This window comes from Labrus mixtus, chromosome 18 (genome assembly GCF_963584025.1).
Source record: "Labrus mixtus chromosome 18, fLabMix1.1, whole genome shotgun sequence".
NCBI lineage: Eukaryota > Metazoa > Chordata > Actinopteri > Labriformes > Labridae > Labrus > Labrus mixtus.
Window position 1 is genome coordinate 22,574,717 of NC_083629.1, and position 27,806 is coordinate 22,602,522.

The following is a 27,806-nucleotide window of genomic DNA, read 5'->3' on the forward strand; positions in this document are numbered from 1 at the left end:
AAAAGCCCAAGGTGGTCTCTAGAGACATTTTAATTACGAATTATTCTCTCATTAAGCCATGTAATTGTTTACTTTATTCAACTTAAGAAGACACTGAAAATATTCCTTTAAGTCTCTAATGACCTGTTGAAATGTAGCTCTTTCCAGAATATGGTCGTAATCCTAAAAACCTTCTTACAGTGTCGGAGCAGAGGGAAAGAAACCTGTTCCCATGAAACGGTTCTTAATTTGCTTTTATTGAATAGCTGACTAATCAATTCAGTACTTCACCTTAAGTTGGAATACTCTGAGTCACTGGAGGGTCTCTGTTTGAGCCCAAACACATGGATCACCCACAGTGGTGAGAGAGGAATAAAACACACAGACTATGAGAGAGTCATCAGCTCATCTCTGGTGGTCCTGTCATCTGCCCCGTGCTTCGTTTCCTCTTTGTGCGTTCCTTTATGGCTGTAAGACTGCTGGAATTTGGCAGAAACGGTCTTTCAACAGGTGATCAACATGGCTGCACAATTGATTGCATTTCCATTGCCGTTGTGATACGTGCATTTGCAACGAGCTCGGCGGAAAAGTCTGACTTTTTCTCCGAGAATATGTCGAGAATTTTACATAAACTGACGACTCAGCATGCGTGCACGTTGGAACTGTTGGATGGTTGACTGTGGTGTAATGGTCTTGGTCATGTGGAGCGAGCTATCGGCTACCCTCAGATGAACTGGTTACAATATTTTGTTGAAAAAAATACGACTTTTTGGATTTATTTTTTCATTCAGATGGGACGTGTTGCAAACATAGATTTGTAAAAGATGAAAAACAGCTCATCATACACGAACTGTGAGTCATTGCTACGACGCATCACAGGTTTGTCTCACGTCGTGCAGCCTGGTCTGTGCGATTAAACGTCTGACTCAGTTGTGTGTTTTGTGAATGTATTCGAGTGGGTTACATTCAGACACAGGAGCCTCACAGGAATCCCATAAACACTCCCGAGGACACGAGAGTCTCATTTGTGCCCGGTGGAACGTTGTGGAATACCGGGCATATTTTATAATCCTGCCTTCACTTTCTTTCTCCTCTGCGGAGTCTGGGGTTTATTTGTGAAGCTAAACCGATCTCGATGTCCAGCACCTTCCTCTCACTCGCCTTCCCTCCTCCGCGGAATATTTAAACATTGCATTTTAGATATTAAACTGATGTCTGTGTTTCGTTTATTAAATGTAAGCTTGATTCTACAACTTCATTTAGCAGAGAGCAAATACATCTGAGATGAAGTACAACACCAGCAAGGAAAGGAGCCACAGGTTGGATTTGAACCCTGCTTGGAGGACAGCCTCTGTACATGTGCCGCCTGCACGCTGCGGGCGCCCCACTGTAGATTGTTTTGTTTTTTTAATGCTTGATTTCATGGGATGATTTAGTGCGGGTTGTTGCTCTGAGATAATTTCTAGTCTCCTACATATGTACATGTGTGTACATACATCTTCTCGTAGCTATGACAACAACCAGGTGTACCGATTATTTTGGTGTCAGTGTGAGCTCAGGGCCTGTAGCAGAGAGTGGCCATGCCCACCCACTCAGACAAACTCACTTTATTTTTCACCTTCTTGTTTTCCTCCCCCCCCCCCCCCCTCTCAAAACCTCTCCAGGTTCAGAAAGCCTCCAGCTGCCTTCTCTTAGCTTTACCTGTCTTTAAATATCTCTCTCTCTCTCGCTGTGCGTGGACTGGCAGAAGAATGCAGTTGAATTAGTTTGTTTCATCTCCTTTTGCCAACCAGCTGCATCTGCGTCTGCACTCACGCCTATGCCAAGCGTGTGAGACACAATTGACCTTAAAAGGAAACAATAGCAGCCTATCAATTCTGCTCTGCCAGTCAAGGCACGGCTCACTCGAGCAGGGGCAGGGGCAGGGTCCAGCCCGCACACACAACATCAGGAAGTGTTTGGAGACTGAACTTGAAACTTCTTGGCAAGAGAGAGGCACAGTGCACCAGGTTTTTTTTGTTTTTTTTTAAATATGGTTGTACACCTTGTGCAGAGGGCCATATAGTATTCAGAGGTTCTGAATCGCTAATCTGAAATCCTGATAACTTAATTTTGACCCCATGGAGGACTCAATGCTTTTACAAAACTTTATTCTCACTGAAAGAAATAACTTAAGTGTGAATTTACTGAAGAATCTCTTTTTGATTTCTGCATTTTGATTGTTTGGCCAAATGTGAAAACATTATACATAAGCATAAAAATGTGCGCCATGAGGGATTTTAATCCAGCAGAAAAACCTGCTATATTCCCAAAAACACACCCATAACTTTGGTGTCCTCTAAATATGTTTGGTATTAAAATAAGCAAGTAGGAAGGATGATGGATGGATGGATTTGACCTTTTGAGGACTCACATTTTGCCTTGTTTTAAATCCCGGTGTAGTCCTATTTTCTTGATCTGTGTCAAAGCCTTTAAAGGTGTTCTTTAATTTTTTTTAGCTGTCACATAACTGTTTGTTGTGCAATGAAATATTGACACTTATCTGTGTTTAGTCAGCAGTACTGTGTCCGTGTGTGTGTGTGTGTGTGTGTGTGTGTGTCTGTGTGTGCGTGTGAAAGCCTCAGCTGTTGTTTGTGGAGAAAGCAGGGCAGGAGCCCATTAGATATCAGGACAGGTTCTGCAGGTTCATGTAGAGGTGGATGGTTTTCCTTATGACAGCTCATCAGCCTCTACAAAATAGTTACCCCGCCTTGCCGCTCAGCTGGAATGCAAATGTCAGCAGGAGGAATGCTGCTCTCAGTCTTTAGTGGCAGCGAATGAAAAATCAGCCTCGTGCTCTATTCTTCCCTGGCGTTCCCTCCTCCTCCGCCTCCTCCTGCTCTCTTTTGTTAGCTGCTTCTGTCTGCTACTTTCTGGATCTCTGCTTCCTGTCTCTTCTCCTCTCCTCGTGTGTCTGCTTACACTCTCTCTGCCCCGCTCTCCTTTTTTCCCCCTCGTCTTTCTCCCGTCTAGGCTTCCTGTTCACTGTGTTTGATTTGGGCATTCCTTGCCTCCCCGAGCAGACAAAACAACCCCAGACCTCTCTGAGCTGCAACCCCCAGAACGCACACACACACACACACACACACACACACACACACACACACACACATATACACACACACACACACTTTCCCTTCTGCTAATCACACACAGGAAATGGGCTTCCATGCAAACGAGGCCTGCCTGGCCAGAGGAGCCCAGGATGGAGTTTCAGGCCTTGAAAGTTTCTCCAGTGGAGGAAATTGAACATGAGCTCCTTCTTCCCCCTTTCTTTCATTCCCCCTTGTTTCCTCCCGTGTTTTACTCGACATGGTTCCTCTGTCCTCGCCTTTATTTGACACTCTTTCTTTCCACGCTGCATTTGGATGCAGTTGCTGTGAAACATTTCTTGTCAACATGTGTATGAATCTATTTGTTGCTATGGGTGACAGATGCAAAACTCCAAAAGCACATGTGGATAAAACACACATCATTCAGCATCTGTGCCTTCACAGATTGAATTAGTGGTGTTGGTATTTGTAAGATAAACCCGAGGTTCAAGCATGCACACTTTGCCAATCGGACTCTGTAAATGCATTTGTGTTTAAATACACTTTGTGTGTTTGGAAAGTGTTAAGCTTAAGTGCTCAAGAGCGACACTGATACTGTATCTTATCAGGCGCATACCACGATATGTGAAAAAACCTGACTCATAGATAAACTGTACACAATAATGACAAATGAAAAGAGAGGGAAAGGACTCGTCTGGAGTAGTTTAGGTAAGGAACATTGTGTGTGTCTGTGATAAATAAGTGTGATTATGGACAGGTGTTATTGGCGAGAAATAAGACCCCAATTTATTCTAAACACAGAAACAAACTTTGGCAAATCAAATCTGATCTGCTCAAAGATCTGACATGCTCAAGTAGTAAAATATTGTGAAAAAGTTCCTAACAAAGTCACATTTGATTAAAATATCTCGGGATATCTCTCTGTTAAGTCTGTGTGAGATTCTTAACATTCTAATGATAACCAGAAGGATGATGAAAGAAACAAATCTGTGTTCAATTTTCTCCACAGCTTAAAGTGTACTCTCGAGCTCTTCACTGAGTTCCCATGTTTTGAATCTTATCTAAGGATGCTGTGTGTTCAATATCATGCTGTAATTTCAGATTTTTTTTTAAAAATTTGGATTCACCAAAAAGAGGAACAAGTGGTTGCTTCTATTTAAAGGAGTAATATGTAGCTCTGCCACCTAGTGTTTAAAATGGGTACTGCAGTCCAAATTCAAAACGTCAGAGAGTGCCATCTCCCCCCGCCCTGCCCCCTTCTCCAGAGAGCTGATGCGTTCGGGGGGTTGCCATGTTGCAAACACAGAAGCTTCAGTGTTTAGCCACCCCTGTATCGGTCTTGAAACCTTTCTACGTTCTTACCTCTCTCCAGTTTCTGAATATTTCCGCTCGTGGAGCTTATTTAAAAAGAAGGCTTTTTAATCCGGGCGAATCAGTCAAATTGGAAACCGCTTCCATCGCTGCAACACTTGTTGGTTTGACGTTTGCAAACCGAGGGGCGTCCAAAACGGCCGAGACATTCAAAGATGCAGATGTGTGTTTTTTTCCATCACTGTGACTACAGGGAGACGCTGAGGACGCTCATCTACAGTTTTGTCTAAAGGGACCAAATAGCATGCGATTGAAAAAAAAAAAAAAGAAATGCATTAATTTCTGTAATTAAGCGTGATTAAGTAGTTAATGCTGACAGTCCCAGCTTTTCCATTTAGTACGGTCACAAGTTCTCTTCACATGACACACTTATGCTGGTTTTTGCGATAAGGCTTGATCTGGATCTGAGTAGAAAACTATATTTCAGAGACTTGGACGGACACGTGTGGTAGCGCCATCTCACACTGTCTCAGTTTATTCTTTATCCCCCCCCCTTAAACCTGACATGCTGTGTGCGTGAGTGGGAGCGAGGGATGAGAAGGAGGCAGCTGTTTTTAGTTTTGTTTGGTTACGGGTTGGCTCCCTGTCTGAATGAATAGCTCTGACCCCCCAGTACACACACACACACACACACACACACCACACAGCCCCACACTACACGTATAAACACAGACAAACATGTGGTCTCATGGTCACCGGGGTATGTGGGATCTTCTGTTTTGCAAAGAATGTGTTGAATCTAATTTGTAGGATCGTACGTTTAAATTAAAGTGAGAGCGTATTGATCACGCAGAGCACAAGAAGCTCGCTCTGCTCGAGCAGAAATTACACATTTGGTGGAGTGCAGTGCTGAGGCGCTGTTGTGTACGGTGAGAGCGTCGGATGATTCAGCAGAAAACCCGTCTGCTGCTGTCATGCCGCTGTGCTCATGAATTGAACATAACGACGGAGCTGAAAGCAGAGCAGCAGGGAAGGCCTTCTTGGTATCAGAGAGATGTGCAAGAACAAGTGGAGAGGATGAGACGGAGAGGAGCTGAGAGTGTCAGGAGATACTTACATGATCCAAGTGTCTTTGAGCGCTTCACCTTTTACTTTCTCAGATTTAAGAATCCCAGTCAAGAGAAAGAGCTTTTTCTAATCATTAAAGCCCCTTTCACACAGAAACTCCGGACATTTTCTGGATAATGTCAGCACGTTCAGGAGTCAGGACCCGACATTTGCGGGAATCTCCTTTTACACACGCGCAGTAAAAGATTATCTGTGCTGAACGCGTTCTCACAACTTGCAATACTCGAGCAGCGCCCTCTAGTGTTGACAAATGGAAGTGCTGAAAGTGCAGTTCCTCGAGTGTCCACTTAAGGCCCCGTGTCCACCTAGCGTTTTTCTGGCTGTGCGCTCAATGGGAACGCTAACATGACGCAGTTTGTGCGCCGAGAAGGAAAGTCTGTCTTGTCTCTATGACAACGGCGGCAGTATGGCCGACTCGGCTCCATTGCTTTTTACTGTCTGTTTTTTTTTTTTTTTTTTTTATGTGAGATCGTTTTTACTCCAACAGGAACGTAGCAAAGAGCATGTGGGTACAAAACCCGATCCATAGGAGGCACAAATACAGGGACTATCATACATTTGGAAAAGAGCGTCAGGGATGTCACCAGCGTCTTTCTGAACAATTGAAAGATTTTCACCTTGAGCGCTTTGAGCTGCCGCACAAAATAGGCGAAATGCTCGGCTTGTGGCTTTCATCACGGTCATCAAGAAACACATTTCAGCCAATCTTTTTATCTGGGAACTTGATCTTTTGGTTTTTGGATGTTTTGTTGGTCCTTCATGAAACGACCAACAAGACCTTAACGTGTACACCCGACATCTAGATCAGTGTTTGTCAATACGACGTCAGCTCATTTTCAAACACATTTTTTGACGGTAGCCCTTTAATTGAAGAAGAAATCACTACATAAAACAGTAAAGAACAACAGCATCATCAGCTTGCACTCATTCTGCCTCATAAAGTAAAAGTCCTGCCTTACATGTGATCAACTCGAGGCTGACTTTGTCCTCTGTCTCTTCTGTTCTTGAGCTTTTAACCTCTCACACGGTCTTCGACAGCAGATTGACTTTGTTTAGTTGTCGCGAGGCCGATTTTTCAAACTTTCCATCCGTCTTACTTTAATTTCATGTAATGTTCTCTCATGATATGTTCCTGTACCAGAGTGTCTTGTTGCTGCTTACAGGAATGTTCCCTTCCTCCACCCCCCCTACCCCCCACCCCCACCCCCACTTCCCCCCTCTCATCCTTTAAATTCAGTCCAGACTGCAGTCTTAAATCTGGATTCTCTGTGCTTAACCAAACATATGGAATGCTACTGTAGTGGTATGCTCCAAGTCTGGTGTGTGTGTGTGTGTGCATGTGTGTGTGTGTGTGCATGTGCATGTGTGTGTGTGCATGTGTGTGTGTGTTTTACCATGCACATGTTGCGCAGCAGATGAGAGCTTCTAGGATGATGATGATTATGATAATGGTGCGTGTGTGTTTATGTGTGTGTGTGTGTACCAGTGCCTCCCCAGAGAACTGAATGGGCCCTTCTGTTGTCGTGGCCAAACACTGCTTGTCTGCTCATGCATGAGTCTATTGCAAAGCCTCCGAAATGCGTCCCCATATCTGAGCAGTTAGCTCATTCGTAGCCTGTTAGCTTGACTGTGAACGATCTCCCCTACAGTGACGCCATTGTCAGCCCGGCCGCAAGCTCCAGGCCTTTGCCAACTGCCAAGCATAACTATGGTGAAAGATGGCATGAGTGTGTGTGTGTGTGTGTGTGTGTGTGTGTGTCTTGATGTTGTGATGATCGGTGAGTCATCTTTGACTGACCTTGGGCCCCTGTTTGTGTTTTTTTCTAACCACAGGATGGAGACTTTGGAGAGAAGAGCATAACGTGAAGCACGCAGAAGGATGCATTAAAATGTAAGTTGAAGCTTCCTGTAGTTTGTTTAAAGAGGATTTATTTCAGCTCTTTGCTGCTTCAGCGTTTAGCCTGTAAAGGGTGTGGTTTAAAATGCATCAAATCAAAAGAAAGTCGTTTTTTATCTTGACTATTTTGTGCTTTTAAAAAATGACTTTCTGCTTAAAAACTGAACCATCATCTTATTGATTCTGTAAAATGTTATTTCCAGTGTCAGAGCTGCTTTTTCTACCTTTTGATATGTGAACAGATCTGGGGAAGTCATGCTCCTCCTGTTTGACATTTCTGCATGAAAATCCCCCTTTGACCTTTTTTTTTTTTTTAACAAGGCCAGCTGTTTCCTTATTGTACCCAACAGCAGGGGAATGCTAAGCTAAGCTAGCCGCCCTCTTGATCCAGCTGACATGATAGTGGAGTCATTCGGGGGGAAAATAAAGAAATAGAAACAGAATCTCCAAAAATGACCAAAACAATCTTTAAAATAATGCATGGACCTTCATCTGTCCCTTTTTTCTTAGAGGACAGTGTAGAGAAAATCCTACTAGAGCTGTAAACTTTGAGTGTTCACTTGTGTCACGTCACACTTTCAGACAAAATCGATTCACAGCTTTCAAAATGTTTTAATTTCCTGTCACTGCTGCCTCCTCCTCCTTCATTCCTAAACCTCTTTTACCGCTCTTCTCCTCCTCCTCCTCCTCCTCCTCCTCCTCCTCCTCATCCTCCTGCATTGCCCACCTTTTCCGCCCTTCCTCTCCTCCTTGCTTCTTCCGCTCCTCCTGTACTCTTTGTGAGTCCGTTTCCTGTTGGGCACAAAGACCGGCGCCGCAGTTCCTTTCCTGTAACCAGAAGTCACACAGGAGTGGCACACACACACACACACACACACACACACACACACACACACACACACACACACACACACACACACACACACACACACACACATACATACATACATGGTGCATACATGGTGTACTGTGTATACACTGTAACAAATGGTCCAGTGTAAACGTAAACATTCACACTGCTTTTTGAGACAGCTGCTTGTGTGTGTGTGTGTGTGTGTGTGTGTGTGTGTGTGTGTGTGTGTGTGTGTGTGTGTGTGTGTGTGTGTGTGTGTGTGTGTGTGTGTGTGTGTGTGTGTGTGTGTGTGTGTGTGTGTGTGTGTGTGTGTGTGTGTGTGTGTGTGTGGGGTCAGGTTAGTCAGCAGAGGCTCAATTTGTGTCACCGTCTTACCAAATGTTCTCGGCTATCTGCAGATTAAGGTCAATATGTGGCCAAGGCGTGTTCAGTGTGTCTTCACTTCGCCTCAGAGACATTTGTTTATTATTCCGGATGCTACCTCACATCCTGCTCGAGCTGAAATCATCCCTAAAACGGAACTAACAGCGAGTGTGAGAACTGACAGGGAAACAGGAAGAGGAGCTTCTTGTGTCTCGGTCTGCCACATGAAGGCACTTCCCTCTGGTTTTAAAACTCTCGTCATAGGGAGACTGAAACATTTAGAACATGAATGTCACTGAATTGTTTCCAATGAGAGAGCGGCGTCTTTTTTTCTCGCTCTGCCTTTTGGTGTGCAGTCGCTCTGAGCGCTCGGAGTTGAAAATCTTGATATTCCCCCGTATTTTTGTCTCCTACGGATAGTGTCTTGTACCCATATCCTCTTTGCTCCGTGTCTGCTGGGGTAAAAACGATCTCAAATATTAAACACACAGTAATAAACAACGGAGCAGTGTCGGTCATACAGCGGGCGTTGTCAACAGACTGTTGTCATAGAGACAGGACAGACGTGCAGCAGAAGAAAGCAGCTAATCAGCAGCTTCATCTTCAACTCTTTTTGAACTTCAGTATTTTGTCACTTTTAGAGAGATATTTAAATAAAGTGCAAATGTAGATGAACCTTGACTTCTTTTAAAACATTGTTAGGACTTAGCCTAACGCTGTTCTGTCTCCTTGTTGTAGCTTCATGCAAACTGTGTATTCCTGCTTATTCTAAAGAAACCTCTGATGCTAAAGGTCATTTACTTTACATTTTACAAGCTGATGTTTAATCCTGTTTGGTATCCTGTTCAAATATCAAAGTGCTTGTGAGCACCTCTGAATGCACGATGTTAGCAGCTCTGTTTATCTGTTGTTTCCTCTGCAAAACATGCTGACTGCTGTCTACACAGAAGCAGTGCACCTTTATATAACTGTATTATTCAGTATGCCTGATACAGCTTCATCATTTCACCTCCCCTGCTGTCCTCTCCTCCCTCCCTCCCTCCCTCCCTCCCTCCATCCTGAAGCCAGTGCTGCATTCCTGCTGCAGTAATCCACTCTGCCAGCTACCTGCTCTGCATTCTGTGGAGTCACTCCCCAGTTTTCACTCTTTTTCTTTCCCTGCTTACCTCCCATTATTACACACCTTTTTTCCCCTTCGTCTCAGCATTTCTGCCTCTCTCTCTCTCTCTCTCCCTCCCTCCCTCTCTTTTCTGTTTCGTCCTCATCAGAGAGCCACTGAGGTCTCAATTCAGCCGCAGCGGGCAGCTAATGCCAAGGCTCAGGCTGCTGAAGCACCGCCAAGCTCTGCCAAGCAGGCCCTGTGTGTGTGTGTGTGTGTGTGTGTGCTCTGTTTGAGTATGAGATAGAAGTGAATGAGCCAGGCAGAAGGTTTTAAGGGCCATATGTTTGAAGCTATTAGTGCGCCTATGAATCATCCTTCTATGCAGGCAGTTTTCATCAGCCATCGGGCGCTAAAATGCCCAATCCGTCATCGGCGGAGATTTTGATGATCGGCTGTCATCGCCTCCTCCTCCTCTCTCGGGTACAGTGGAAAGGACGTGGAAATGCAGCAGGAAGGCCCGGGAGTGAGGATGACGCGGCAAGGGGAAGGAAACAGAAGAATGCTGCAGCTGAGATCGGGGGGTGGGGGATGGGGGGGGGGAGCTTTTTAAGGTAGAGGGAAGACAAGGATGGAGAGTGATAGAAAACAGGACAGAATTAACATATCAGGAGAGTTTCTCATCCCCCCCGAGAAGCGCCACTGAATATTGTTAGAAAGCAATTATCGGTTCTGCAAGATAAGACCTCTGTGGATAATTCAGCTCCCGTTTTGAGACTTTAAACTTCTGAACGTTTGTCATTGAAACAAGCCCTACACCTACAAACGAGCTTGCAGCAGGTGATCTCACATCTTCAAACTGATGCCCTGTGGCTGCCGAAAACCTTCGTTTAACCACCTGGGAGACACCATGAGACTGATTATTCAAGTTTTTTTTGACAGATTTTTTATCCCTGGGTTCATTTGTTTAAGAAAGGACGCCTTCTCCACTGATCAGAAATCCCAGACGTCTGCTGACCTTTACATTTAATTACCCGCTCAAGACATTTCTCAATTCTTTAAGGAAAGCAAACCTCTTTATAAATGCAGTCTAATCCAACACCATGATTACATTAATATAACATTATAAATGACAGCTGAGAGTAAAAACATGATTTTTCTTTATCCGGTACGATGAGCCTCCCTGAGACAAGACTTTTGTCCTTCTCTAGCTCCTTCCATCTGGGATGTGTAGTAACGGATGTGTTTCCCCCATAAATCTCAGCCCTCTACTCTGATAAGCCTGTTAATGCATTTGCGCGCTCCTGTAGCACCTGGTCACTAGTTACATTTCAGCAGATGCTTTTTGTGCAACAATTCCCTCAGGAGGCTGCAGGTGTGGTGTGTGTCTTTGTCATTATCTGTAATTAAACTTAACCTTTTGAGAATGTTTGTCGAGCAAAGTCGAGTTCAATAAGAAGCACTCATTGTGTAACTTTATTTAGGCTGTGCAGTTTGTCTTATTTTAGAGTAATAAGTAATACAGGGAGGAGGTAATGAGTGACTATAAGGCCAAACTATCTCTGTCATTGTCTGTTCTTATCACTCTTTCTTTATCTCGCCCTTCACTTTTGTCTGTCTGCCTCGCCTCGCTCAGCCTGACTCATCCCCGTTCGCAGACTGTAAGTGCCCCGCGTTGACTCGAACAAGTGTCATCATGTTGTGTTGTTTTCATCGTCCTCTTATCGGTGTGAAACGATGACACACACACATTCCTCCCCGTGCGGTTTCATCGTCTCACACAGCAGCACAGATCTGCACGCACTCAATCAGTCAGTCGTATATAACTTTTTTTTTTTTTTTTTTGACCGACGTGTGCTGCTGATACCTGAGAGCGCCTGAACAGCTGTTAAACATCTTTTAAATAAGTGTCGGACCTGTAAGAGAGAAAGCTGTTTTGTTGTGAGGTCAGAGAGTTTCTCTTAAGTTCAGTGATTGTGGACTTGTTCTGAAGCCTCTGATCGCGTCTCTAGATCTCCTTCAACAGATCGGGTTTGTTACTTTGTGAGGGAGCAAAGAAGTTTAAGACAACGCCCCGTACTTAACGGTCAGCAGCATTGTTCGTTGCAGCTTGTAATGTTCAAACTTGGCCCCTCCTCCTGGGCTCAACGTCCCAAAACGCGCACACTCACTGCAGGAAGTAGTGTGTATGTTTACTGCTCGCTGCTACACTGCACTCTACCTGAGAATATTACATTTGTTTTAATGGAAAAGCTGATTGTTTAGAAAGCTAGCACAAACTAACCGCCGGTGTTTGGCACCAGCCTGGCCAACAGAAAGCGGGCCAACTCTGCGTCCGCGTGTGAAAGCCAACCCAAGGTTCACCCTCGTTTTGGAGCTGTATCCACTTGGCGTTTCACCTCCCTATGATTTCATTTTGTCTTCTTTGCCGCTTCGTCCACGTCTGTCTTATTTGCTTGGTTTGAAATCGTGTCCAAATCGAGTCAACCAAAACATCAGAATCCAGACAGAGGACAGAGGACGGGGTCTCTGCAGACACAGTCAGCACCACACATGTATGGAGGCCCAGACAAGATTATTTAGCGGCATTACTTTTGTATGGTCTACTTTTATATTTTTTAGGTCAAAGCTGCCGACTTCTTTTAAAGAAGCATTCAACAGGATGTGTAAGGATCTCATTTAAGTGATGACAAACACTTTAATTTTGTCCATAATTGTGACACAGTAAGTTTTATGTTTGCACAGCACATCAGCATTAGATATGTAGATTTAATGGAAAGCTAGTATTTATTGATTTCTTGGATTTTTTGGCTATAAAAAAGTGTCTGTCTGGGAAATGAATCAAACAAATATTTAAAAATTAATTATTCTATTTTAGCAAGATCCAGTTTTCCACCTGTTGAACTCTATTGGCCTAAAGGACTGGTCGTCTATCTTCTACTCTCCTGATAAGTAATTTATGTTTTTTACTTTCTTACCATAAATTTAAATTCACATAATCTGAATAGGCTAATTCAGGATTTATATTACTGCCACTTCCAGTAAATCTACTGAGCAATGCTTTTTGAGTTTCCTTGTTCTCGCTCTCACTCTGTCCTCTAATAATTTCTAATCACAGCTTTTATTAATGACACAGTGCTCCTGGAGTCTTTTTGTCTGTCGCTTTACAAGCGGGACTTCCCACACTGTGTAAGGGTTAAGAGAGTTTGATGACCTTTGAAATCTGAAATGCTTTTTATACAAATGACTGATCATTAACAATTTATTGTCTCGTCTTAATCACATCCAAACTATTCAGCAGCAGAACTTTATTCTCTTCTTTCATGATCGAGTCAAGCGGTGTCCTTCAGTTCAGTTTTTAAATAACAGAATCTGCCGTCCTCATCAGGGCCTCACTCCTGTTTGCCCCCTGAGTCTTTGAGGTGTTTTACATGTTTACAGTGTCAGTGACCTTTGACCCCGAACACAGAGGGCCGTGGGCTGAGGACATGCTGCAGTAGAGTTGGGTAATATTTCATGGAGGGGAGTCACACGGAACATAAATCTCTGTGTTCACATCGATACCAGGAATATTGCCCAACTTCTTTTTGTAAAGCTCTCGTGCATGTGAGTCACACACAATTAAAGAGCGATGTGTTTTTATTTACTGTTAATCATGATTCCATTAAGCGTAGTAAACAGATTACTTTTTTTTAATCGCAATAATCAGCTGCTTTGTCCCTATAGGTGCAGCGTAGTAAAACCCCCACAGCTGTTTCCAGCTGCTGCAGTGAAGGAATCTCTCCATCCAGTACTATCAATCTCTTTCTCCAACCATCCCTCCCTCCATCCATCCATAACTCTGAATCTCTCCATCCATCATCCATCCATCCATAACTCTGAATCTCTCCATCCATCCATCCATAACTCTGAATCTCTCACCATCCATCCATCCATAACTCTGAATCTCTCACCATCCATCCATCCATCCATCCATAACTCTGAATCTCTCCATCCATCCATCCATCCATAACTCTGAATCTCTCACCATCCATCCATCCATAACTCTGAATCTCTCACCATCCATCCATCCATCCATCCATAACTCTGAATCTCTCCATCCATCCATCCATCCATAACTCTGAATCTCTCCATCCATCCATCCATCCATAACTCTGAATCTCCATCCATCCATCCATCCATCCATAACTCTGAATCTCTCCCATCCATCCATCCATCCTCCATAACTCTGAATCTCTCCCATCCATCCATCCATCCATCCATAACTCTGAATCTCCCTCTGCATGCCCTGGCAGATATTCTCTTTCCATCAGCTCATTTCATTGACGTTGCCCTACATCTCGTTGGCTGCAGCTCTGCCAGAGGACTAGCTACCACCCGACTGGCTCGTGTTTTTCTGCTGTTGTAAGTAGAGCAGCATCTAATACCCCTCCTCTGGTCTGCTTCTTGGTGGCAGCAACAGTTTCTGTTTGATGTAATCCTGCGTGTAGAGCTGCTTTCTGATCAAGAACATGCTCTACTTTTTTCTGTTATGCCACCAAGATCAGGATCCAGGCAGGAAGGCTCAGAGGGCTTTGAGTTTGATTCAACGTCTTCAAAGTTACATCTGCAATTAGGTCAGAAACAGACGAGCTAAAAAATGTATGTGTAGAAGCATCACACTGATTCCTGCCTTACACCCTCTTCCTCATTCCCTTCACCATATTCCCCTCCCTCTTTATCTTCTTATCATGCCCCCTAATATAAGCCGGGCGGGTTTTAAGCCCCAGCAACAAGACTCTTGATCTAGGCGGACAGGGAAGGGGAGGATAGACCTAGAAAGTCTTTGGGTTATTGGGCTGAGTTGAGGGAAGGACGTGACTTTCCAGCCAAGTTATGAAACTTAAAATCGACGATGATGTTGGGTGACTTTGACCTCGCTGGTCTGACAGTCGTGTCAAGGTTTATCCCACTTTATTTGTGATTGAGATTTGAAGTTTGCAGGTTTCTGTTTGTGGAATGACATCTACTTTTCTTTCTTTTTAAGATTTATTTTTGGGCTTTTTGTGCCTTTAATGGAGAGGTAGGACAGTGGATAGAGTCGGAAATCAGAGAGAGAGAGAGAGAGTAGGGATGACATGCGGGAAAGGAGCCACAGACCATAGCCTCTATACGTGGGCCACACTACCCACCCAGCGCCCCTTATTTTGTGTTTTTGATACATTGAGTAGTTGGTCGTCGGCTGTAGTCTTTGCGGTGTGTTCAAGTGCAACTTTTTGGCCAGGACAAAGGCGTTGTGAGTCGATGCCACAGTCGGCCTTCGTCACCACTGGTTCTTTGCCATCTGCTTGGTGTGTCAGGGCTGTAATAGAGGAAAAACTGTGATTGGTTCATCAATTTTAAATTGGCTTTCAGTCTCATTTCAAACAAAAATAAAAGGAGAGAAAGGAAAATAATGTGACTGAGAAAGCGCTTCAGACTGACAGGACCTGATTTGTCTTTTAAAGGGGTCTGTGGTAAACTTCCATGTCTTCAAGTTAAATAAACAAATCTATTCTTCTGCCAGAGATGACATTTGTTACCCACAATATCACCACATTTAAATACGTAGAAAGTGAGTGGTCACGTCACCCAGGAAGTTTAGGAAATATCCAACGACGTACGGGTATACATCCCCAACCCAGTTTCTCTCCTTCTAATGAACCAGCTTTGTGAACTTTCTTTCCTTACACGTTTTTCTGCCCTTCATTTTTTTTTACCATTTCTCCAGGAAAGGTGCAAGTCTGTAAGGGTGGGGGGAAAAAAAGCAGAAAAGAGTGACATGACAGCACAGGAAAAGACAAACCGAACATTATGGGATGCTGGTTTTCTCTTTCTTGGAAAAACGGGGTAAAAAAAACAAAAAAAAAAACAGCCAAGCATCAAGTCTCCACCATCTTGTGGCTTCAAGTTCTGCGCCAGCATCCATCCACTGCTCACACAAACACACGCTCGCACACACGAGGAATTTGAAACACATTCATGTACGCAAACTGACAGTAACCCCCCCCTACATGAAGATGTGGTTAAGACATTTTGATTGGACTTGGGCCCCTTTTATTAACTACCGTTTATGAGGCAGAAGAGCTTCAAAACCCGTGCGTTCCAAACCTAACGTCAAGTGCAAGAAAGAGGGGAATTTTTTTTTTTTCTTTCCTTCCTTCTCACTTTCATGGAGAGAACAGAATGTACTAAAGGCAACAGGCAGGCAGGCAGGAAGAGAGTGGCTAAAGCCCTAATGATATGGTGTATGATTGTAACCTTGGTTTTTGTGTGCGAGTGTGTGTTTGAGAGGGAGAGCGAGCAGAGGGGATCGGCCTCCTCTTCAACGTTTTAACTTGTGCTTCCAAGTCAGTTTGGCAACTTTTTCGTGGAGGACAAAATGTAGCCCCTCTGGGTTTTTTTTTTATGTCTTTGTCTTTCCCCTCCTCTCAAGTGCATCACTTCCCAGCTCTGCCATTATAAGTTTAACCATTTTTGAACACAAACCTTCCCTCATTTTCACTTTTTAGATGTGAAAAATGTAACTAGAGTAAATTTCACTTCTAGAGATCTAGAGATTCTCTCCAGCAGACGGTTGTCCGGATTTTTGGTTTGACCAGTTTTCTGCCTTCACCACCTTCAGCAACGGGAAAGCTATCGCAGAACCAGTTCAGACCTGCAGATTTAGAGATGTTGATGTTTCCACCTCAAGGCATAGACAGTTAAGTAGTGCAGTGTTCAGTTCATTTAAACTTAGCAGTTGATTTAGTTTACACACCCCTGACACTACTCTGTGGTTATCCAATGGGTTCCAAGCATAAATGCAGCTGGCAAAACATAAATATGATGACTGGAGGAGACAAGATGGCGCCGCTCACTGGATTGGTAGCAACAGCTTCCGTGAGTGTTTTGAAAAAAAAAAAAAAAAAAACGTCCCTGGTCATGCTGTACCTCAGAGCGTCTTATCCGGTTGTGGATATCCCACCTGTCCTTATAAGGAAGCTCCTGCTCGGGTCAGTCATCCTGTGTGGAAGAAGAGAAACCGCGTCCGGTGCTCTCTAATCACAGAACCTCGTGCACACATTCAGGCAGAGATCGTTTAAAGCTAAGGGAATTCTGGATGCCTACGTTCTCGTACCAATGACACTGGGAGAGCAGAAGTTAGCGACGGGTCAAACAGAGAACTTCCTGTCCATATTTCAGGAAGTGAAAGGTGCTAGAGTCACAGCCCTGGTAGTCGGGGATCATTTTAAGCAGTTTTGAGTGCACTTGGGGTCATGTGTGTTTTACAACACGTGCCGTAAAAGCTCAGATAATATTCTGAAATCTTCACTCATGTATGCCACATGTTTGGGGCAATGACAAGAATCTGTTAGGAAACTGTCGTCCAATTTGTCCTGATCCAACTGATATTTAAGGCAAAATCTGTTCATATACTCCCCGGGACTTCTCAGAGAGAAAGCTTGGGAGAGTCTCTTATAGTGGCCTGCTCAAGAGCATACAGTAAGGGGGGGGTGAGGGGGGGCAGTGCCCTGGTTAGACCAGCATCAGGAATGTGTATGCATAAAGGGGGAGCAGTTTCCCCGTCTCACAGCTCCTGCCCTCATCCAGGTTTTTGTCCGACTACGTGCAGAACAGGGGAATACAACAACCTTCAGTTTGAGCTGATTCCAAATTCCCTGTGTATCCCTCTTCCTGTTTTGCATCCTTTCCTTTCATCTCTATGTGTTTAAGCCCTCACACCTATTACTTCTCTTGCTACGGTCCTAAAAAATATGATCCATGAGCATCAAGGTGTTGGAAGTCAAACAAACAAAGGGGATATTAGGGTTCATGGAAACTTGTCGATGTGGGACACGGTGTAGGTCGAGAGTTTGATATCCTACACGCCTCCTTTCCATCCTCCACCACCACCCTTTCTAATTTCCTTCTTTCTTTGGCCCTGAATGTAACTAATGAGATCCCAGCCCTGTGATAAGCGAGTCAGGTATGTTGATTGGTTTGGCAGAGGGGCTCCTTTGCCAGAGTCGCTTTGCACGCACCACCGCCCCCTTAAAAGTGCCCACTTGGCCGTGCTGGTGTGCGTGTCTGTGAGAAATGGAAGGGGCGGGTGGGGGGATGAGTGAGGGAGGTAGAGAGCTGGCAAAGAAATAAAGGGAGAATGAAAGGAAGGGTATAGGCAACCTGCCAAGACAGGAGTAGCTGGACATAGGGATACATCACTTTTGACTAAGACGAGGCTAAACCAAAGCTGCTCCCAGAGAAGACAGGAGCTTGTAACCCAACTGAGATAATCACAAACATGTGCAAGGCAAAATAATAAAGAAACACTTGAAGGATATTCATGAGTAGGGTCACCAAATTGGCAAATTACCATCGAGTTTTGGTGTCCAATGTATTTTGGACACTTTTCTCTTGATGCTCTTCGTTTACAGATGATTTTTTTTAAGCCTTGTCAGAGGTTACATTTTCACGATGTTGCATAGTGCAGCGTGAGGAACTGCCATGAAGAACTGTTGCTATTTAAAAAAAAATGTTGTGCCAGTGAGCCGTTTTAATACACATGTGGGATTTTTATTTTTTTGTATCCACTGGAACAGGAACAGTCAGGACAGGTTTGGATCACAGCGCACACCTCACCTCACTGACAACAAAAGAAAAATTGCTCTACAACTCACCTAACAAGCTCCAGCTGGGCAAAGCCAATGCAACACAAAAATGACTTTATTGAGTAAAGTGCTTTGGCACGCAAGTAGACAGCTAGGCGAGCAGAAAAAAGTGCCCCATTTGTCTTGTTCCCTTTCTCTGTCTTCAATCCATGTAAGTCTTATACTCCACTGAGAGGATTACCAAAACCACTAGACCTCATGAAAGAAGAGAATAATTAAAACTCTACAGCTAAACGCTTTGATATCACATTGTGCTTTTTGATTAAGTAATAGTTGCCACATTGGCGTTCAAAGCTTATTGCTTTAGTTTATGTTCGACAAGATGTTTAATGAAATGTGGGGAGAGTGCGGTTTGTTCTTTTTACACCAAATGAAACGAGAGGAAATATTTGAAGCTAGGCTGGGGTCGATCATAATAACAAGCTGTACCTTGCATATTGTGTAAACGCACAGTTCTTGTAGATAAAACGGTCGAGGTTATTTATTGCATCGGTTGATGTTTTTACAGCAGTAAACGTCATTTTACTGTAGATGAAACATACTGTAGACTGTATATGCTGTGGTTTGTAGCTTCAGACAGGCAATGTTTGAACATGAGGCAGCAGACAGTGTGGGGGGGGGGGGAGAGGAGGTAAAGAGCTGGTTTTTAAGGGGGGTCGATAAGTGATGATGTGTGCAGATGTTGTGTCCTACCCTCAGGTCGATATATTCCCCTCGCGGTCAGTGAGGGGAGCTAAGCAGAATGATTAGGGGTGGGGGGAGGGGAATAGAAAAGGCCGCTACCTGAACCATGCCTGAGATAGAAGCTTGAGTTGTGGATCTTTGGGTTATTGTTTATTTTTGTCTGCATAAAAGTCTCTGCAGCCTAATAAACACCTTCTTCTTTTTTCTTCTCTATCAAGTCAGTTCCAAGTGGCCATGAATGATGTAGAGTGTTGTTACCGGGCCTGTGATGTACTGGTTGCTGAGGGGATGTATGTGTGTGATGAGGGTATGGAAAGGAGGGCAGGGTTATTGAGTTTTGCTGATGTAAGCAAAAGCAGGCAGGCAAGCAGAGATCAATGTCGGATACAACAGTAGGAAGACGATGGAGTGTGTATGTGTGTCCATCTTTGTGTGCAAAGCCTTATACTCACACACGTGCAAGGAAAGCCACCCCCATCTCCAACAAAGGACAGGCAAGGTGAAATATAAGGTGCTTCAATGGCAAAAAGGAAGAGAGGTGCAGCCTGCAGAATATATAATGTCTCTAAAGGATACCTCCTCCCTAAATGGATCATATTAGTCATTGTTGCTGAGAAAGCAGTATTTTTTTCTGTATGTGCTTGTGTGCAATGTGCAGTGTCTTTGGTCTTATCTCATTGGTTTGTGTGTCAACAATTCACTTGGCATGCTGACTGTGTTGTGATTCCCTCCATGTGCATTCCTGCTCCTCACATACCGTGCTACGTTTTGAGAATGTAAATGACTGTCACTGACAAATTAGAGCTGACTTAAGTGTTATTTCCTCTCTCCCTCCTACAGATGACAGATTTGCCTGCTGAACACGACTCTCAGAGGACTTCAAAGTTTTAAAGGGACAGTCACAAAAAAAAAAAAGAAAAAACACCGGAGGGGCCGCTTAGTAAAACAAAAACAAGAGTTTTTCTTTGAGCGCCCCCGAGGATATGACGCCAGTACCACACAAATGTGGCCCTCCAAAAACGTTGTGATCAAATAATCTGAACAGAAACACAGACACAACACATTTAAGATAAAGAACTACAGCCATGTCTGACAATAAAGACATTACACATCGCCACCTGCGGAACAAGCTTCAGAGTCTCGGCAGGAAACTGGATGAACTGGAAGAAGCGACTATCAAGCTGCAGAAAGCTGAAGATGAGCTACTTGACCTGCAGGTAAAGACGGGTTCACTTCTGACTGTGTGTTTGTTTGTGTGCTTGTGTGGAAAGACGTTAAAAGATACTTAAAACGATGTGTGGTTGAACTCTCACCCTTCTACAGGACAAAATCATCCAGGCAGAAGGCAGCAACTCATCCCTGCTCAACGATGTGGAGGTGTTGAGGAAGTGTCTCTTGAAGGTCCAGGGAAAGGATGAGGAGGTACGCAAAGCCGAGGACCTCTGCCGCACGGTGCGAGAGAAACTGGAAGAGGAGGAGAGCCTCACGCAGGAGCTCAAGGCCGAGATTGAACGTCTGCAGCGGCGGATGGCTGAACTGGAGAAACTGGAAGAGGCCTTTGGGAAAAGCAAGTCGGACTGCAGCCAGCTCTGTCTGAGCCTCAACGAGGAGAAGAACTTGACGAAGAAGCTCTCGTCTGAGCTGGACGCCCTCAAAGCACGTCTGAAGGAGGTGGAAGGGTCGGAGACGAAGCTCGACAAAGCTGAGCAGGCTTTGGCTACGGAGCTCGAGAAACTCAAGGGGTTCACCCAGACGTTTGTGAGCGAGCGTAAGAGGCTACTCGAGAAACAGAGAGAAGACGAGAAGACCATTCTGAAGCTCACTGAAAAATTGGAGCACCAGAAGAACCGCCTTGGTATGTCAGCAGACCCCGCTCGTCCAGATTTCATCAGGTCTCGAATTGAGGACGAGCTCTCATCCACGGGGCTCCTTACGAGTAAACTGGCAGGCCGCAAGAAGAGCATTGACTACTTGAAGATGTCCAGTGACATCGGTCTTGTGAACAAATCTGAGAACCAGAAGAACAGCAGCCTGGAAGGATCGCAGGAGGAGGACAATAAAGTAAAGGAGCTGACGCAGGAAGTGGAGCGGCTGAAGAACCGCCTTAAACAGCTGGAGATCGTGGAGGAGGATCTAAAGAGCTCAGAGTCCAAAAATGGGGAACTTCTTGAGAAGTTCCAGGTTGAACGAAGCCGGGCTCGCCAACTGAGCGAGCAGGTGGAACAGCTCAGGACGCAGCTCTGCGGGAAAGGTGGACTAGGAAGAAATGGAACCAGTAACGTGGATAAGCTCGGCAACGGGAGCGCTAACGTCGGCCCCAGCGGCCCTGCTAAGTTCCTGGAGAACGGCAAAGCTGAGAATGAAGAGATCGTTGCGAAAGGCGGTTTCAGGCAAGAGAAGCCAAAATATAGGAGTGCCGCAACTGTCTCAGAACCGAGCTCCCCTAAACACAGGACCAGGGAGCGCTCTCCTCAGCACAAGAGAGAGACCAAGTTGAGGAGCAAAGACATGAGCCACTCAGAGGACAGCTCTCCTAAGTCTGTAAGGAGAGCCCTCAGTCCTGCTCACAAGACCAGAAGGACGCCTAAAACCCCAACTACTGCAATTTCATCCGATAATGGACTAAGAGACGCAGGACGAGGAGCTGAAGAAAAGACAAGAGGAGCACCTCTCTCCTCTGTCAACACATCTAGTGATGCTAAAAAAGCGTCTGTTCTTAGTCGCTACCCCCCAGCAGCCAACGACCAGAAGCCCCTGAGGACGGCTCACAAACACGCTGATGGGGAGACTAAAAAGAGCAGATTAGAAAAGCTTTCAAAATTATATGTTGGCAGTGATAGTGAGTCAAACAACTCTGATGTAGTGCCCGAAAGTTCTAGTAACTTAAACAGTATTTCTGCTTTGGAGAAGGACACGGCCTCTGCTTCAGATCAGGAATCAACAGAGCAGGTGCAAGAATCTGTCTCCGCTTTGGTCGCCTCCAACCCCTCCAAAGACAATGGATCCTACACAGCCTACAGATCCCAAGTCACTCCACTTCTGCCCAGCGACCAGGGGTCAGAAGGTCATTCATCTGCCTCTGAAACAGAATCAACTGGTTCAAGGCCCTCTGAGCCAGAGCCTATAACTGAGACGACTACTTCAACTGTGAGCAGTAGGACCGCAGCCTCGAGATACCCTAGATACTCCCATGTCCATGACTCGCACTCAGAGGGTTCTTCATCCAGGAGCTCGTTTGATGAAGAGCTGCACAGCAGAACACCGTTAGCTGAGGGAGGCCACCAGGGGGCGACGCACACAGCATCAGGGATTGAGATCCAGCGAGTCTGCAGCCCACGGGAGGCGCTACGGTCCAAAGCTGTCATCAAGCCGGCGATAGTCGAGATTGACCGGAAGGAAATGATGATGTCAGAAGCTTTGGCGACAAATGGCAAACCCAAAATATCCACCAAGCCAATGGTGACCACCACGAGTAAAATGACCAGTAGTATAACCATCTACCCCAACGACCCAAGCTCCTCCAGAACCAGCAGTCGCAGCAGCAGCGTGTCCAGTGAACACATGCCGATCAAAGAACGCCATACCTCCACCAGTAACATCCTCATTGGTAAGTTTCCACTATTCTCCAAACAACACTTTCACTAATTTACTGTAACAATAGCTGAATGAAATGTTGGAGTTAAGAGTCCATCGTTTCCATGAGCAAACTGCCCGTCTTTGGAATACAACTGTAGTACTGTGGTAACTCAAAAGTCATTTGCATGTTTATGCTAATGTTGGTATGCTAACATGCAACCAGTACATATCACTGAAGTTGACTGATTTTTGCTTAAACACTTCGACAATCTTGGCTACATGTTTTGCAAAAGCAAATAAAACAATATAAGAATAGATGCATAGGAAATAAGCACTTAAAATATAAAAAATAAGAATAAGAAGAGATTATACATTAAGGATTTAACTTAACAGTGATGACAGTGGTACATATGTAATAACCACATAGGGGGTTCTCCAGAGCTGTGCAATCAAAGATATATATGTTAAAGTGCAGGAGTGTAGATACTGTTTGTTTTGCAGGTATTTTGTTTATAATCCAAAGAATTTGCCAAAGACTGCACAAATGAATAGAATCAAGTTTCTAGCATGGCTTAAAGATGTATATATTTATATATAAAATATGTTCTATGTGTTGTAATTCTAAAGTTAAGCAACCAACAACAGGAATGTTACAATTACAAAGTCATGCCAAAAATGTATGTTACATTAGTTTTGCGGTATCTTGGTTATAATCTGAAGTACTTCATCCAGACTTCAATAGCAATGAAAAGAGCCACATTATTTGCATGTCTTAAAAAACATAGTGGTACAGACTCTGCATTAGAGTCTTATCTGTTTATGTCACTCGTTTCAGTTTCTTTTTTTGAGTAATTCTATATTTTTCAAAAAGTTTTACGATAAAAATATTCAGTGTGACTTCCCTCTTATCCAGGTCCCAGCAGTGAGCACCATGGCAGCATCTCCATCCCCTATGAGATCTCTATTCCTAAGAGTGAGATCACCATGCGATCATGCCAGGATCAGGACTGTGGGCCAGAGGGCCTCAGCGATTCCTCATCCAGGTCCAAACTCCACAACGCCTCCAGAGTGGAGACCACGACCAGCAACCTGCGCTGCAAACGCAGCAACTTTAGCCTCCAGTCCTTTGACGGGACATCGGCAGACTTCAACGACACCGAGTCAGGCTTCGAAAGCAGCAGCAGCAGCAGCACCACCACGGTCTCCAGCTGGAGACGCCAGAGGCAGACCCAGCACTCCCAGGAAGACAATTTACCAGACATGAAGAATGTGACTATGAGGAGCACGTGGAGGAACAGGGGCCCTGCGTCGATGGATGAGCCCAGCCGAGGGAGAGGGGAGACGAGGACGATGGCTGATGGTGGGTCGGAGGATGAAACAGAAGCCGCAACAACATGGAGGGCTTACCGGGCAACCACCTTCGATACAGAAGAAACAATGAGCAGCTCAACAGGAGCCGGTGGGAATGCTGATGTGCAGAAGGGAGCCAAGCCGTCCCCTGCAGAGGTGAGAGGATAATTAAATGTTTTTGTTTGATATACAATAACTCGCTTTGAAAAGAAGGGGGAGCATTTTGTTTGGATGCATAACAGAGCTTTTATGTTGCTCCCTTTTCCCAGGTGTACATGCGTCGGATAAACAATAGAGATGTAGAGGAGCCAGGGCTACGCCGTGCTAAGCGCGCACAGTCCCCCAGCGTGGAGGCAGGAGGCCTGGGAAGGGTCATACCCCACGCACCTATTACCTCTCAGTCCTGGGGACGATCATATACACAACAACAGGTAGAAAAAACAACTTTAAAACGTACAAATAGAAGGTCATTTTACAAAAAAAAACAGAACTTATAGGAGCTGTTTCTTGTGTTAAGAGTGTGTAGAATTTGTCTTGTAGGTGTCAGCTTTACTGCAGGAACAAGGATCGAGGAGAGGGCATATCTTTGGCCTTTATCACATATCTCCCAACCTGGAATTCTTATTCAGCCAAACATGTGCTTCCTATTCAGCAGGCCAGACTGAGGGCAAAAAACTAATAATTTATAAAAAAATAAAGCACACTTTTTCTACAGATGGCAAAACGGCAGGTGCTTCAGCCAAATGTATTTTTTTATCTTTGTGCTTGTGTCTGTGTTACAGCATGAACCCTATTTTATCTCATCTAACTGGAAAAGTTGCCCTCATGGTTTGTGTTTCACTGATAGGTTTGTCTCTAAGATTCTTATCAAGAGTGTCCGACCGCAGGGCTGAGCTCCTTACACGAGAGCTTTAACTTTTCCTAACGTCAGGCTCTGCTCTGCATTTTCAAGCTGAGCAGTTTCAGGCCCTACTCCCTCTGTATGCACAACGGGAAAAGGGTGGGATAGAAAAAACAAATTGTATCTTGATGGTATTTTAATTCATTTTAACTTGGCCCTTTTACTTACTCTTTTGTTCGGGTTGGAGGGGTTTGAGAACCACTAGTAGAAGATGTGACGGCCCCTCTGGTTGTTCCTTCTCTTGTGTTACAGGGTTAGGGGTAATTATCGGTCCAATCAGCCTGACTCAGAGCTCCTGGGCCCAATGCTCACAGTCACTATAAAAGCTGCCACCTTAGGCTGCTCAGAGAGTCTCTCTGCATGCGCCATGTTTGGTTTCTGCAGCTTCCTTTTCCATTTACATCACATGGAAAAACACACTTTTCACACAGCCACTCTCTCACTCTACCGACATCCAAACCGCTTCTTTTTTTGCAATGTTTTTGTAAAATAAATCAGCATATTTAAGTTATTTCGGTGTCTCTCCTTGTATTTGCCATGGCGTTTGAGCCGGTGCATGACAAAGACGCAAGTCATTCTCCAGTTTGAAAACAGTCACATCTGTTGGTACAACTTGACACAGAACTTCTCTGAGAATGAACTCTGTTATAAAACAGCTTCAATTTATTTAAGAGTCAGATTGAGCCCACTGACTCCATGCATGTCTCTCTCTTTACAGTAACATGCGAGATTCTTTACACATCTAAAAAGTGAATAAATGGAGTGTGAGAGTTCATGGGAGTCGCAGAAAGATGAGGTGAAAACTGCAAATGGGCTCCGGTATTGCATTGCTTGTCTATTGGTGTATAAAATAACGTCAAACGGCGGTATTACTGCTTACTCAGTGGGCTCCATGGCTACAATAACATGTCACTCTGTCAGTTTGACAAACTAGGCTGGACTTGAGGCTTTTGGATAAGATCTGTTTTCCTCCTATAAATAAACTGGATGTTGCCCAGGAGACACACACACACACACACACACACACACACACACACACACACACACACACACACACACACACACACACACACACATGCATGTGTCCTCCGTCTCGTCAATCATCCTCGGTCACATTTGCAAAGGAAATTCAGATATCAGGAGTTTAAAAAAAATGTTTGCTCACATTTTACAGCACACACAGAGATCTGATGAAGAAGTCTAGCACTCTGCTCGAGTACATTCTGTCATGTACCGTAGTCATGTTGTTGTTTTTTAAGCTGTTGTGCTCAGATTTCAGAAGTTATGGATTCAGTTTGTATTGACTAGGTCAAGTCTTTAGGTCATTGTACCAAAGGTATGTTGAGCTGCTCTGGATTCATTGTTTGTAGCATAATGGGGTCGATGTATATAACCAACGCTGAAGAGAAAACTACCAACTTCTAAAAGACTTTGAACATCACATCAGATTTGTTTTCTATGATTTAATGGGCTGGTTCAGAATTTAAACCAATATTTTACCGTGGTTTTGATTTTATTCAAAGTTTTTGATTGAGTTGTAACTGTAAATGTAAAATGAGCAAGCTCCTCCTGAGTTGTTAAGATTGTTCTTATAGTTAGGTGAAAAAAGTGTTGTAGTCTCAGGAGAAGTGTTGTATTGGCATCAGCACCAGAACTCAGGTATTATTGTTTTAAATAGTCAAACAGCAGTCATTGTGCACGGCCTGTTCTGGTTTAATGACCACTGGTTCTTCACACTGCTGATCCTTTACATGTTCAAGACGGACGCTGGATGTGACGTCAGTACCATACGTTCTCACAGACACACAACAGTACCCCCTATGCACAGCAAAGACAATTAACAGCTTTAAAATGTTCAGTTTTGGTAGCTAATCCAAAGCCAGGAAAGCCATTGGAGAAACAGCATGTAACATGGCCTTTGAGCTGTAGTTGGGTTAAGAGACCGTCCTTCTCATTAGCCTCCCAAAACAACCCTCAACGCCTCCCTTTATGTCTGATATAGAGTTGTAGAAAGAGCATTAGGTGGACAGGCATCTTGCTTTTGTCTCCGACTCCTCCCCCCTCCTTTCCTCTCTCCTCCATCCCTTATTCGATCTGTCATCCAAGCCCTGACGTGAACAAAGTGTCTTCATGTCCTCCGTCAGGGTCAGTGCCCACATCAGTTCTCCTACATGGCCTTGACCCCAGTTTTCCATTTTCAGGAAAGTGATCGCGTATTCTCTCCTCAGTTCAGTCCTTAATGCTCCTGCTAACCTCTACCTGACCCTGTCCAAAATCACTCACCCTGGCCAGAGGAGCTACCTTTCATGTTGTCAATCATTCAGTATTTTTTATTTCCTAAATTGTACACTTCTTCATGGGAATTCCCCACCGAGCCACTCAGTTAACATTGCGGCACAGTAAAACCTTGTTCCTCCTGAGATTTAACTCCATTTGGACAGCAATTATGAACAAAAAAAAATGGCTAAAAACATTCTTCAATTCATAATTGGTCTTTGAAGCATGTGTTGGAGCCCAGCCGATCATCTTTGGTTTGGATCTGGAGAACATTTTCAGCGGTCTGAACAGCGTCCATCCCCAAGAGGTTTGGATAAATACAGCTGCAGTTAGGACAGCGGGAGGTTGAGATTAGTTTGTGATTGCAGAGTGGAAGGTTGATCAAAGAGGTTTTTTACATGGTTTGGCGGGAGAGGAATGTAGCTTGTCATCATTATCCAACGTCCCATTGATCTTTTGTTCACATATTGAAGGCTTTCCTGTATCTTCCACTAAAGCTTGATGCTCCATCAAAGTCTCAGTCTGCACAGGAAGACGGGCAGTTTATATCACAGATCGCACTAATTCAATCAGGAGAGACGAGTAAATGATTGAAAGATGAAAAGGTTTATTTTATATATGTGACAT

At 44.4% G+C, this 27,806-nt stretch overlaps 2 protein-coding genes across 3 annotated transcripts in view; both read left to right on the plus strand.

Moving 5' to 3' along the window:
• The window catches only part of tmem30b (transmembrane protein 30B), a 134,849-nt gene that overhangs the window by 75,506 nt on the left and 31,537 nt on the right, over positions 1-27,806 (plus strand). The window lies entirely within an intron of this gene.
• Positions 1-27,806, plus strand: part of luzp1 (leucine zipper protein 1) — a 51,655-nt gene that overhangs the window by 13,425 nt on the left and 10,424 nt on the right. For both annotated transcript variants that reach the window (XM_061063361.1, XM_061063362.1), the window contains exons 2-6: positions 7,344-7,401; positions 19,916-20,292; positions 20,399-22,682; positions 23,565-24,157; positions 24,271-24,432. In XM_061063361.1, the coding sequence (XP_060919344.1) occupies positions 20,161-20,292; positions 20,399-22,682; positions 23,565-24,157; positions 24,271-24,432 (3,171 nt within the window). In that variant the 5' untranslated portion in view covers positions 7,344-7,401; positions 19,916-20,160. The remainder of the gene's footprint in view (positions 1-7,343; positions 7,402-19,915; positions 20,293-20,398; positions 22,683-23,564; positions 24,158-24,270; positions 24,433-27,806) is intronic.